The sequence below is a fragment of the Schistocerca americana genome, chromosome 4 (assembly GCF_021461395.2).
Source record: "Schistocerca americana isolate TAMUIC-IGC-003095 chromosome 4, iqSchAmer2.1, whole genome shotgun sequence".
Lineage (NCBI taxonomy): Eukaryota > Metazoa > Arthropoda > Insecta > Orthoptera > Acrididae > Schistocerca > Schistocerca americana.
The window spans coordinates 372,716,234-372,729,167 of record NC_060122.1 but is presented as its reverse complement, the minus strand read 5'-3'; the positions used below and the strand labels follow the sequence as shown (position 1 = coordinate 372,729,167).

Below are 12,934 nucleotides of genomic sequence, written 5' to 3'. Positions count from 1 at the left end.
AAATCTCCTGAGTTATTAGGCAGCGTCATATTTCCCATACAATAATCGGCGTTTCGACCCCTCTGCTGGGATCTTCATCAGCATCTTCCAGTGTCCACTACTGCTAGTGTTCTAGCAGTAGTAGACACCGGAACATCCAACAGAGGGGTCGAAACGTCGATTCTTTTAGAGGAAATATGACGTGACCCAGAATATTTTAACTTCAAAAATAAAATGTTGTGGAACCTGAGAGAACGATGCAAACATATTGTTGTCAGGAGAAAAGCTGACTGTTGTAAAAGAATTCCGTTGTGCGTGAAGACTCACTACGCCATATGGAAAGAATATAAAGGATGTAAGTGTTGGGATAAGCCCATGGAAAAGCATCGTTTGTGAGCAAGAGGTAAACTGAAAAACAATATTAGAATGAAGACGAAGAAGCACTTCAGTAAAATCATCTGAAATATAGAAACATAGTATTGTACCCATTGAGAAGCAGTTAAAAATATATTTCTGACTTTTTAAATTTGGTGATGGTGATGCATGGTAATAGCATCATGAACTGAAAAAAATTAATGAATCAAACAAGAGTAAAATGGGAATCTAGATTAATAGGAAAAATGATACAATTAACATGTTGCCCCCGCATTTTGGAAGAAAAGAGGGCCAAAAGGATAGGGCAGAGTGTATGTGCGTATGCCCATTATCTCCTCTCTCTCTCACCCATGGATCGTTTTCAACTAAATTTGGCACAGAAATAGCAGGCCTCATGAGTCTCAGCACTGTGGGATTTGTAGTACCCTAGCTCCAATAGCACCAGAGATCCAAGAAAAAAATGTGTTTTTCAGTCCCTGTGTGTAGGTTGCATGCAGAACAGGCATATGTTGTAGGAACAGTATTTCTACACCAAATCAACCTGCTTTGCAGGGCAATCTATATGTCAGAACAAGAAACTGTTTCCTGGGCCCCAACATGTAAGCTTTCTGGCATGACAGGTGTGATGTGCTGCAGTAGCATGAGGCTGATTTATAGAGCTGCATTGCAAGGCGACCTTTATGACAAGGGAAAATTAATGATATTCAGGCCCTGATGTGTAGTCTGCCCTGCATGACATAATGTGTTGTGGCAATAGTACAGCCAACTTTACTGAAAGGTATTGCAGAAGCTATAAAGCGCTGATGAGCATGACTGGGGAAGGAGGGAAAGGACAATATAAGAGGGCGGAGCAACTGGACAGAGAGAGGAGAGAAGGGGAAGGTGCATGAGGCAGATGGAAGATATAGATGGGTAGTGGACAGGTGGAAAACGAAGAGCCAGAGGTGAACATGAAAAGAGATGGGGGGAGACTGACATGTTCAAAGGGAGTGGGGAGGAAGATATGGTGAGAGAAGAGATGGAGGAAATGGTGAAAGAGAGTGGGAGAGGGAGATGAGAAGATGAATGGGGAGGAGGAAATACACAACTGGCCATTAAAATTGCTACGCCACGAAGATGACGTGCTACAGACACGAAATTTAAGCGACAGGAAGAAGATGCTGTGATATGCAAATGATTAGGTTTTCAGAGCATTCACACAAGGTTGGCGCCGGTGGCGACACCTACAACGTGCTGACATGAGGAAAATTTCCAACCGATTTCTCATACACAAACAGCAGTTGACCGGCGTTGCCTGGTGTAAAGTTGTTGTGATGCCTCGTGTAAGGAGGAGAAATGCGTACCATCACGTTTCTGACTTTGATAAAGGTCGGATTGTAGCCTATCGCGATTGCGGTTTATCGTATCGCGACACTGCTGGTCGCGTTGGTCGAGATCCAATTACTGTTAGCAGAATATGGAATCGGTGGGTTCAGGAGAGTAATACGGAACGCCTTGCTGGATCCCAATGGCCTCGTATCACTAGCAGTCAAGATGATAGGCATCTTATCCGCATGGCTGTAACGGATCGTGCAGCCACGTCACGATCCCTGAGTCAACAGATGGGGACGTTTGCAAGACAACAACCATCTGCACGAACGGTTCGACGACGTTTGCAGCAGCACGGACTATCAGCTCGGAGACCATGGCTGCGGTAACCCTTGATGCTGCATCACAGACAAGAGCGCCTGCGATGGTGTACTCAACGACGAACCTGGGTGCACGAATAGCAAAACGTCATTTTTTTCGGATGAATCCAGGTTCTATTTACAGCATCATGATGGTCGCATCCGTGTTTGGCGACATCGCGGTGAACGCACATTGCAAGCGTGTATTCGTCATCGTCATACTGGCGTATCGCCCGGCGTGATGGTATGGGGTGCCATTGGTTACACGTCTCAGTCAGCCCTTGTTCGCATTGACAGAACTTTGAACAGTGGACGTTACATTTCAGATGTGTTACGACCCGTGGCTCTACCCTTCATTCGATCCCTACGAAACCCTACATTTCAGCAGGATAATGCACGACCGCATGTTGCAGGTCTTGTACGGGCCTTTCTGGATACAGAAAATGTTCGACTGCTGCCCTGGCCAGTACATTCTCCAGATCTTTCACAAATTGAAAACGTCTGGTCAATGGTGGGCGAGCAACTGGCTCGTCACAATTCGCCAGTCACTACTCTTGATGAACTGTGTTATCGTGTTAAAGCTGCATGGGAAGCTGTACCTATACACGCCACCCAAGCTCTGTTTGACTCAATGCCCAGCAGTATCAAGGCCGTTATTACGGCCAGAGGTGTTTGTTCTTGGTACTGATTTCTCAGTATCTATGCACCCAAATTGCGTGAAAATCTAATCACATGTCAGTTCTAGTATAATATGTTTGTCCAGTGAATACCCGTTTATCATCTGCATTTCTTTTTGGTGTAGGAATTTTGATGGCCAGTAGTGTAGATATTGATGGGAGGACCACATGGACAAACTGAGGGAGGAAGAGCTGTGTTCATTTGTTGAACACATACACAGGCGAAGCCTTGGGGAAAAGATTAATAACTACATAAAACAAGGGTACTAGTAATGCAGAAGTAAAACAGCTGAGTTTGAAAAGCGTAATAGTGATAAACAGCGGATGGCGCTTGCTACCCAACAACCTGACAGTTGAGAAGATAAAATGGAAGGAAATCGATTGTGTCCTATACAAAAGAGTGATACTGTCATTCGCCTCAAGTGGTTAAGAGAACAAACAGCTTCTAACAGACTGAGTCTGATTCACATGGAACATTATTACTGTCGAATTACAATAAGAACGTTGCACAAGATGAATGTGCCCAAATCAGTTTTGAACGTCAGTCTCACAGCGCTTGGTGGCTGCGTGCACTCACCCCGAAGCGCAGCGGCCCCACGGGTGGCTCTGCGTACGGGATGCCGAGGTAGGCGTAGAAGCGGCGGCCGCTTCGTGACGTCATCACTCGGCCGCGCACCTTGCCGTCGGCTATTTCGACGACCGGCGCCGCGTCCTCCACCTCCGCCCCCGCCTCCCCCTCCCCATGCTGGTCGGCGCCGCGGGCTGGGGCCGGGGCTGGCCCCAGAAGCCACAGGCAGCAGGCCAGGGCGACGCACCACGTCCTCCAGCAGGCTCGCATGGCGCCGGTATACGCCGCCGCCACACTGCCGCTGCGGCACAGCGACTTATCTTATCGACACCGACATCTGCCACTTCTGAACCGTCCTGCAGCATTCAGACACGTCAGGCTCTTCAGAGACACGTCAGTGGCGAATACAAGTCAGCTACAGAAAACCCGAAGTTTCTTAACGGCGTCCCCATCAGAAGTGATCTGAATAATGCCTTTCAGCTGATAAAAAAAGCACCTGCCAATGTACCTTTGATTAGTTGCGAATGTCTCAGGTTCAACAGTTCTCTAAACGTAAACATTATTGTAAGACAGTCATTTCTTCAAATCTTAACTTTCTGACACACACGATGTTTCACGAGGAATAGCTAGTATTTTAACTTCTTATGTCATGCAGAATTTGTTAAAGCAGATCATACTCGCTGTCGGCTGCAGACATTATTCATTTCTACAGCTACGTCTACAGGTGGCGCAGTGGTTAGCACTGGACTCGCATTCGGGAGGACGATGGTTCAATCCCGCGTCCGGCCATCCTCATTTAGGTTTTCCGTGATTTTCCTAAATCGCTTCAGGCAAATGCTGGAATGGTGCCTTTGAAAGGGCACGGCCGACTTCCTTCCCCGTCCTTCCCTAATCCGATGAGACCGATGACCTCGCTGTTTGGTCTCTTCCCCCAAAAGAAACCAACCCAACCCAATTTACACACCGCAAACCACCTCACGGTGTTTCGCGAAGGGTACTTTGTGAACCCGTGTCATTTCCCCCTTTTGGAAAAAACGACATTTTGTCTATGGAGTGCGTGATAATTTTTAAAAAAAATTTTTGTTTATTTATAGACACAAACACATGTTTATGACACAGTCATAACCGGTTTCGGCCATACAATGACCATCTTCAGATTCTAAAGGCGGCATACACTGAACACAGGTTCGTGCGTTGTCAAACTTTTCCTGTTCAAGTTTCGTATTGTTCGCTGGAAGAAAGATTGCTAGTAAGCCTTGTACGGGCTCTAATCTCTCTAATTTTGCCTTCACGGTCTTTTCGTGAGATACACGTAGGATGTCGCAATATATTTGCTGACTCATCTAGAAATGTACATCCTCGGAATTCCAACAGTTGACCGTGAGGTGATGCAGAACGACTCTCCTGCAGCATCTGTCACTGGAGTTAGCTAAGCATTCCGTGACGCTTTCGTGTTTACTAAATGAACCTGTAACGAACCGCACTATTGTTTTTCGGATCTTCTCTATGAGTCGTGCCTTGTATCAAAGAGTAAAATTATTAGTAGCATCTCACAAAATAACATACCTCCTACGGAAAGGGAAACTAGCAAGAAACCATCAAATAAAATTAAATGATGTAGGATTAGAAGAAGAGCAGTGACGGATTCGCTAGGGGTATCTCTGGACGAATGTCGTAACTTTGCACATAATGTAGAGGAAGCAGACAAACATCATAAACGAAATTATAAACATTGCAAATAGGCAATTTCCTCTTCCTTCGAAAGCAGAGTATACCACCCAACCGTATTAGCATCAGTCGTAGGAAATGGGGCTAACGTTTGGGCTCATGGATTGCACCTAGTGAAGCCAGCCCCATTAGTGAGAAGAGTTCAGTGAGGAGTGTTACTAACGTTAACGAGTGCCTACTGCACTACCGCGAATGGAAAATGGAAATGAGCGTTTGGCGTCATTGGCCGGGAGGCCCCTTACGAGGCAGGTCCGGCCTCCTTGGTGCACGTCTTATTACATTCGACGCCACATTGGGCGACCTGAGCGCCGGATGGGGATGAAATGATGATGAAAACAACACAATACCCATTCCATGAGCGGAGAAAATCACCGACCCAGCCGGGAATCGAACCCGGGCCCCTGAGGACAGTAGTCCGTCACGCTGACCATTCAGCTATCTTTTTTTTTAAATTCCCATTTTGTTCGGTTATGTTCGTTGCATATGCTCGGGGCGGACGCCGCAAGACATCCGTTTAAGTTCGTTGGTGATCGATTAACTCAGTTTTTTATTACAGAGGACAGTTAAACCCTCTGACCGAACACGCTCAGCTACTGTGCCGGCTGCTATCGGGGCGGACACTACCTCGAATGATACTTCGTTAGTAATTACAGGAATACATCAACTGGATTTGGAAATTTCTAGTTAAAGAAAGGCAATCAAATGAAAGTCCCAAGAATGCTTGGAACTGATGCTAATACGAAAAAATTATTAAAAATTCAGGTATTATAACTGTAGAAAAATGAGTGGGACACTTCAGACACAGGCAGGAAAACGTGTTGTAAGTAGGCTGTTTATGTTTTCTTATTGGCAACGTTACGTAGCGCTCTGTATGAAAATCACTGGCTGTGCTGTGTGCAGTCTGTGGCTAGTTTGCATTGTTGTCTGCCATTGTAGTGTTGGGCAGCGGCAGCTGGATGTTAACAGCGCGTAGCGTTGCGCAGTCGGAGGTGAGCCGGCAGTAGTGGTGGATGTGGGTAGAGAGATGGCGGAGTTTTGAAATTTGTAAGACTGGATGTCAATTATGACTATTAAGGTAAATACATTGTTTGTTCTCTATCAAAATCTTTCATTTGCTAACTATGCCTATCAGTAGTTAGTGCCTTCTGTAGTTTGAATCTTTTATTTAGCTGGCAGTAGTGGCGCTCGCTGTATTGCAGTAGTTCGAGTAACGAAGATTTTTGGTGAGGTAAGTGATTTGTGAAAGGTATAGGTTAATGTTAGTCAGGGCCATTCTTTTGTAGGGGTTTTTGAAAGTCAGATTGCGTTGCGCTAAAAAATATTGTGTGTCAGTTTAAGCACAGTCTTGTATAATTTTTCTAAGGGGACGTTTCAGTGTGCATTTCTCCCTAGCATCAGGGAAAGACTAAAAATGAGATTTATTAACCAGGCGAGTGTAGTGATACATTACCTGACTGTATGTGGCGTGTAATGGCCAACAGACATAAAGGATTTTGATTACAAGAGTTGCATTAGGGAGCGAGTCGACTTGGCGCATCAGTATCCAAGAAGGCCAAGGAAGATTTCACGAGGTATTGAACCACTCGTCAGCATGTTGCCACTCCGGCTAGACAAAATACCTTGCAGATGTAGAGAAGACAACTGAGGTCGGCGACCACCGAATGAAATAGTTTCTCAACAATTTACATTGCGTTGGTGCAAGTGATAATGAAAGTGTGGGCTTTAAGAGGTAACAGTGATTGGTGGAATTGCTTGTTATAGTAGAGACGCTGTTGACGTGCTGTTTGACGCCCTAGGTATCAAACAGAGGGTGACTGTTGACCAGGGTATTATGAGGGTGGAGGGGGAGGAGGATATTAGTGTTTACGTCCCGTCGACAACGAGGTCATTAGAGACGGAGCGCAAGCTCGGGTGAGGGAAGGATGGGGAAGGAAATCGGCCGTGCCCTTTCAAAGGAACCATCCCGGCATTTGCCTGAAGCGATTTAGGGAAATCACGGAAAACCTAAATCAGGATGGCCGGAGACGGGATTGAACCGTCGTCCTCCCGAATGCAAGTCCAGTGTGCTAACCACCGCGCCACCCCGCTCGGTATCTGAGGGTGGAGCCAGTAGATGAATCTACAGGTTATGTGCACCAAAACAAATGAAATAAACATGGCAGATTCTGTAGTGGCGATGTAGTATTAGTATTTGGGTAACTGGTTAAGGGTTTTATTGTAGTTTTGGGTAGTATAAGTAGTTTTAAAAATTAAAATTCAGTATCACAAATAAATGGTTAATATATGTATTTATTGTTATCCAAGAAAATGGGATTCTTACTGCCTATTTTAGCTTCTCAGATAATGGGCTGTAATCGTCAAGACTAAATAATTAAATAAATAAATATCAGTCCTGTGTGGTACGACTCCCATACTGATAAGCAATATTCAACTATTGATCGAACGTGTGTTTTGTAAGCTACTTCCTTTGTTGGTGGACTATACCTCCTCAGGATTCTTCCAATTAATCTCAGTCTGGCATCTGACTTACTAGCTATTAATTTTATGTGGTTGTTACACTTCAAATCTATCGTTTCGCATACTACTATACATTGTATGAAAGTAACTACTTCCAGTGATTGTTCTGCAGTTTTTTGATCATAGAATAACGGGTCTTTCTGCCTACATATTCGCAATACATTATATTTCCTTGTGATGAGGGTCAACTGCCAACCTAGATCCCGTGCAGGTCTTCCTGCATTTCGCTACAGTTTTATAGCGTCGTGACCTATCTGTATACAACGTGAAAAGCCTGACGGAACTTCTGACGTCATCTAATGGGTCGTTTATATACATATTGTGAAAAGTACTGGTTCTATAACACTATCCTGCGGCACATCCGAAACTGCTTTTGTGTCTGAAGACTTGAGCCGTTTATCACGCTGAGATGTGTTCTGTTTGCTAGGAACTCTTCAGTCCAGTCACACGGCTGGTCTGCTGTTCCATACGCTCGTATTTTGTTCATTAGGCGGCAGTGCACAACTGTACTCAAATGGCTTTCGGAAGTCAAGGTAAACGGTATCCACGTAAGCGCCTGTGTCTACTGCTTTCTCTGTCTCTTAGACGAACAGAGCGAGCTGATTTTCACACGATTGTTGTTTTCGGAACTTATGTTAGTTCCTACAGAGGAAATTTTCGGCCTCCAGAAACGTCATAACATGCGAGTGTAAAACATGTTCCAAAAGTCTACAGCAGACCGATATCTGGTCTATTGTTTTCTGTGTCCGTTCAAGGTCCCTTCTTGAAAACGGGAATCACCTGCACTTTTATCTAATTATTCGAAATGGTTCGCTCTCCAAGAGACCTAACGTACACTGCTGCTAGAAGAGGGACAAGTTCTTTCGCATATGTGTAGTATGGAAATGCTATAACGTCAGGTCCAGTGGCCTTTCCTCTGTTTAGCGATTTCAGTTGTTCTTTCTCTCACTTAGTCACTTTTTTCCGATATCTGTCATTTTGTCTTTCGTGCGACGATTTAAACCCGGAAATACAGCGTGATCTTTCTCTAAGAAACAGTTTTAGAAAAAGAGTTTGCTTTTAGGCTTTTCTGTGTCATTCTCTCTTTCAGTGCCATTATGGTCACAGAGTGTGTGGACAGATGGCTCCGATCCGTTTTCTGATTTAACGTAAGACCAGACTTTCTTAGAATTTCCTCTCAAGTTAGTAGCTACAGTTTTACTTTCGTATTCATTGAACGTTTGGTGAATAGCCCTGCTGACGCTTTAGTTTTTGGTCATCTATGAGGTTTTGCCTATGTTTAAATTTGTAGTGAAGCTTTCTTTGCTTTCGTAGCAGCTTTCCAGTGCGATTATCGAACGACCATGGGTCTTTCCCATCCCTCACAATTTTGCTCGGTAATACTTGTCTAAAGCGTTCTGAAAAATTGCAGATCCGGCCTTAAAGACAATAGCAACCTGTATTGCAAAATAATATGCTTCAACACATGTTAAGCTATAAAATCCTCCATCATCATAAGAACCGAGCCTTTTCGCTCTTAGGATCAGCAGCAGTGAACGGGTGCAAAATTTCGTACATTTTGAAATCATGTAAATTATATGAAGTGATGTAAATTATATTGCCAGTGTTAACATCCTCAACACATATCGCGATAAGTCGATGTTCTTACACATTATAATTTACATCATTTCACGTTGTACAGACCTTCGAGCTCTTTGAACGCTGCTCTATTCCTACAGTGAAAAGACTCGGCTCTGACTATGATATGGTTACATGTCGGAGGACTTAAAGTCTGACTTGTGCTGAAGCAAAGCATTCTGCAGTAATATTTGATAATGCTCTGAAGACCGAAATTGCAGTTGTGAAATAAATACAGTCAACGGCGAATTTGAAGTCCTCTAACAAATAATATTTTAGGAGATGGACAATTTGAATAAAACTTCCCATATAACATGTGTCCAAACTTGTTTTTGTTTGCAGGGATAAAACTGGTTGCAGAAATAAGTTTCCATTTCGCATGTTGGTACTGCAGTTGCTGAAGGTGTATTTATCGACTGTCATTTTTGTATCAAAGTTCAAGTTGCGAAGTTTGGCCTGACTTTACACAATTGAATTTTTCAGTTGTGATTGTCATAGTGATTGGTTGGCTAATTCAGTTGTGTCGCTTAAGCATGCCACGAGTATTTAAAATTCTTGAGTATACCAGTATGGTACTTTCACGGCGGTTTTGCAAAGGAAATATTGTTGTAGATAATACGGCAAGCGATTTCCTAACCGCAGCGTTCTACATTCAAGAATTTGCACGGGTGTTTTCAATAAATTGTGTGTGGATGGTGCTGTGAGCAGCAGTCATATTCCATCGGAACGTGCAAATGAACAGTGTGTGGATAAACTATAAGTTGTTATTCAGTTGCAAGGACGTAGCCTTTCAATAAGCACACGCAGAATTACTACGAATATCGGTGTTCCACTGTAAGGAGTGTGTCAGAACTCTCCACTACATTGAAAACAATATAGTCAACTTAACGCTATTCTTTGCATTGTGTAAGCACTCAGATATCGATAGTAACAAACTGAGGAAGAAACATGGGAGCTAGATTCTAAGCATTGTTGTGAGATAAGATCTGTCTGCGGGAGTGGACCTAGTATTGTCGGTCGATAGCTCGGAGACAGAAGACGTGTCATGCTGCCCTCATGTCGGTGATGGCAAATCTTACCATACTCAAGGCCTGCTTACATTTATATAACGAAGAGAGATTTAGATGGTTGAACTACGCTTGAAGAGGGAATTCCAGATGAAATTCGCAAGCATAGCGCAAAAGTAATTGCAGGGTTAGACTCGTGATTGTTAGTCCGAGTTTGCAGTAATCCCATATTTAGCTTGTCAGTTAAGGGAGTCTCCTTATCCTCCAAAAATAATAATTATTCTTATTAATAAATAAATGCTGTCGTTATTAAATGATAATGTAACTTTGAAGTTGAAATAATTTGTTAATCTGGCACTCAGCTATTATTGGTACCTATGTCATTGTCATTGTCGTTGTCTATTATTGGTCATTATAATTCTGAAGATTTAAATAGACTTAATTTTCGAAATACCTTCTCAGAAGTTGTTTAGTAGTTAACAGGACCGAAGCAAACTCCATTTTATTAAATTCATTCTTAGTAACAATATACTTTAGCTGCTTCTGCTGCGAATTGCTATAAACCACATGGAAAATGGCAGTCATCTAAAGAGGTGAATGCAAGACTTACGGCCAAAACAGAGACATTGACACAGCACAGCATCTCATGTACTCTAATCCAGTAAATTCTGCTGCACAAGTCAAATTCTGTATCACTTGTAAATTCTTGTTCAAAAACGTAGTCAGGTAGCTTAGGTATCCATTGTTACAAGTTCGTTTGTTCCTGTAGTTTTTCATCAAATACGCAGTCATATAGCTTAACCAAATGTTATTTTTAAGTTTTTCATGTAACGATCTGTTAGGGCTTAAATGGGAGTGAAACTGACACTCATACAACACGTATACAGTGTTATGCAGGTTGGATTCCAATTAAAGATAGCTCAGGTTGCTTATGGAGTTGATTTACACAGACGAACATTGACAGTATTTATTGCAACGCTACATACAATAGTATGGCGGACAACACCTATGTAAGGCCTCTATCTTTATCATATATAGGCGATTCAGTACCTTCGAAAAGGAGATAAAGGTAGACGATTGGAATTCCGTCATTGACTAATTGCGAAGCGCTAAGTAATTCCATCGAACGCCGCAGAAATGCGGACACGGAGATATTGAAACAGCAGCGTTTGCCAGAGATTTGCGGACGCCGTCCGTGCCACGTATTTTCCGGACCAATCCATTCCTTGAGCTAGCGCTGTCCGCAAATCTCCGCTTTCAAGCCCTTGCGTCCGCATCATTTCCAACACCGCTAGTATGTTAGGCTCTCCACACGCTAAATATTAGTTAACAACACTGTACTCTCGGTCCTTCTGTATACCGAAGCCACCATCATACCAAAAATACCCCTGTCAATATTTTCATTTGGAAACACGATCTCAAGAAGCCAAGATGCCAAAAAAAAAAAAACGATTATGCCTTTGTTGCTGTCCCTGTTAATTTGCACACGGTTATACAATGTCTCTTACGAAAAATTACTGATGATATCAAGGGACAAAATAGAGAAACAAACCATAATAATTATAGAGGAAATTTCAGTTGACAAAAGGTTAGTAGTTCGGTTAGAATAGTAATAGCTACCAGTCACAGCTGTAACTGATAGCGGTTATTATTCTACACCTTATAAAAGGACAGTTCCAGACTTCAAGTATATCCATTCTGGATAAAATACGTTTAAGATTAGTTGTAACTGACATTGCTGGAGACGTGAAGATAATTTGAGTGATGTTTAGTGTGATAATATTAGCAAACGCTAACGGTTGGTTGATATGAAAAGCTGAAAAATAATTATATATCTGTCATTCACTAATTTTTTCAGTCAAAAGAAAAGGAAGAAATTATTTATTGTGTTTTGTAATTATTATTTAGAATGGCATGAACATTAATGTTACTGCAGAGTAATAGGCAAATATAAACTAATAGGGACAAAAGTTTTAAATATATACGGATTAAGATTTGGAGCAGGACGTAACTAACTGTTTCTACATCTGAATGTCAAGATTCTTAATTATTTGTTATAATTTCGCGAGACTGATCTGCATTTTGCAGACTACCAATTATTGTAAAAAAGTTCGAAGTGGATGTAGTTTCCGGTAGCTGCAATGTGGAATACTGCTCGAATTTAATTAGACAATCTAAAACATTGTTTTAATGTTTAAAATGAAAGAAAAGTTCAAGAAAATAATTTACAAACCGCATTTCGAAATCCATACATATTATAAAAATTTTTGGAAGGCGACTGTCATGATGTATAAAATGCGTCTTTGACCAGCATCCGCTATTATTTTAAACCCAAATATTGACTAATTTCAGCCATGGACCATCTTCACGGATGATGGTTAAAATGGTTTAAGCCACAACATTACATTCGTCATTACTTACATAATGTGTAGATAATGTCATGAATATCAATATACGACACAGGACTTTTAGAAGCAGACATTCTAAAACAAGTGTACACACAGCAGTACTGAAGAGAAGATCTAATTGACAGTACAACCTCTAACCCTGGAGGGATTGGCGCAAGTGCCTTGGTGCAAACGCGTTGTTTGTTGTCCCCATTTCAGTTTATGCGATAATTACTTCATCGTCACTGTGCTTTTATTCCATTGCTGAACTGTTGCAATGCTTGTTAGACGTGCTCCTTGAATATGAGATCTTGTGAATGTCTCACTGTATCACTGACAGTTACATTACATTGATAAATGCTTCTCGGATTTCTTGCCGTCCGATGTGTATGTAACCTCACGCTTTCAACGA

The 12,934-nt window shown here is 42.4% G+C and overlaps 1 protein-coding gene across 1 annotated transcript in view; it reads right to left on the bottom strand.

Annotated features, from left to right (window-relative positions):
* Window positions 1-12,934, bottom strand: part of LOC124613494 (esterase 6-like) — a 145,978-nt gene that overhangs the window by 124,187 nt on the left and 8,857 nt on the right. Inside the window, exon 2 of the mRNA XM_047142202.1 lies at window positions 3,276-3,567. Within this exon, the coding sequence (XP_046998158.1) occupies window positions 3,276-3,567 (292 nt within the window). The remainder of the gene's footprint in view (window positions 1-3,275; window positions 3,568-12,934) is intronic.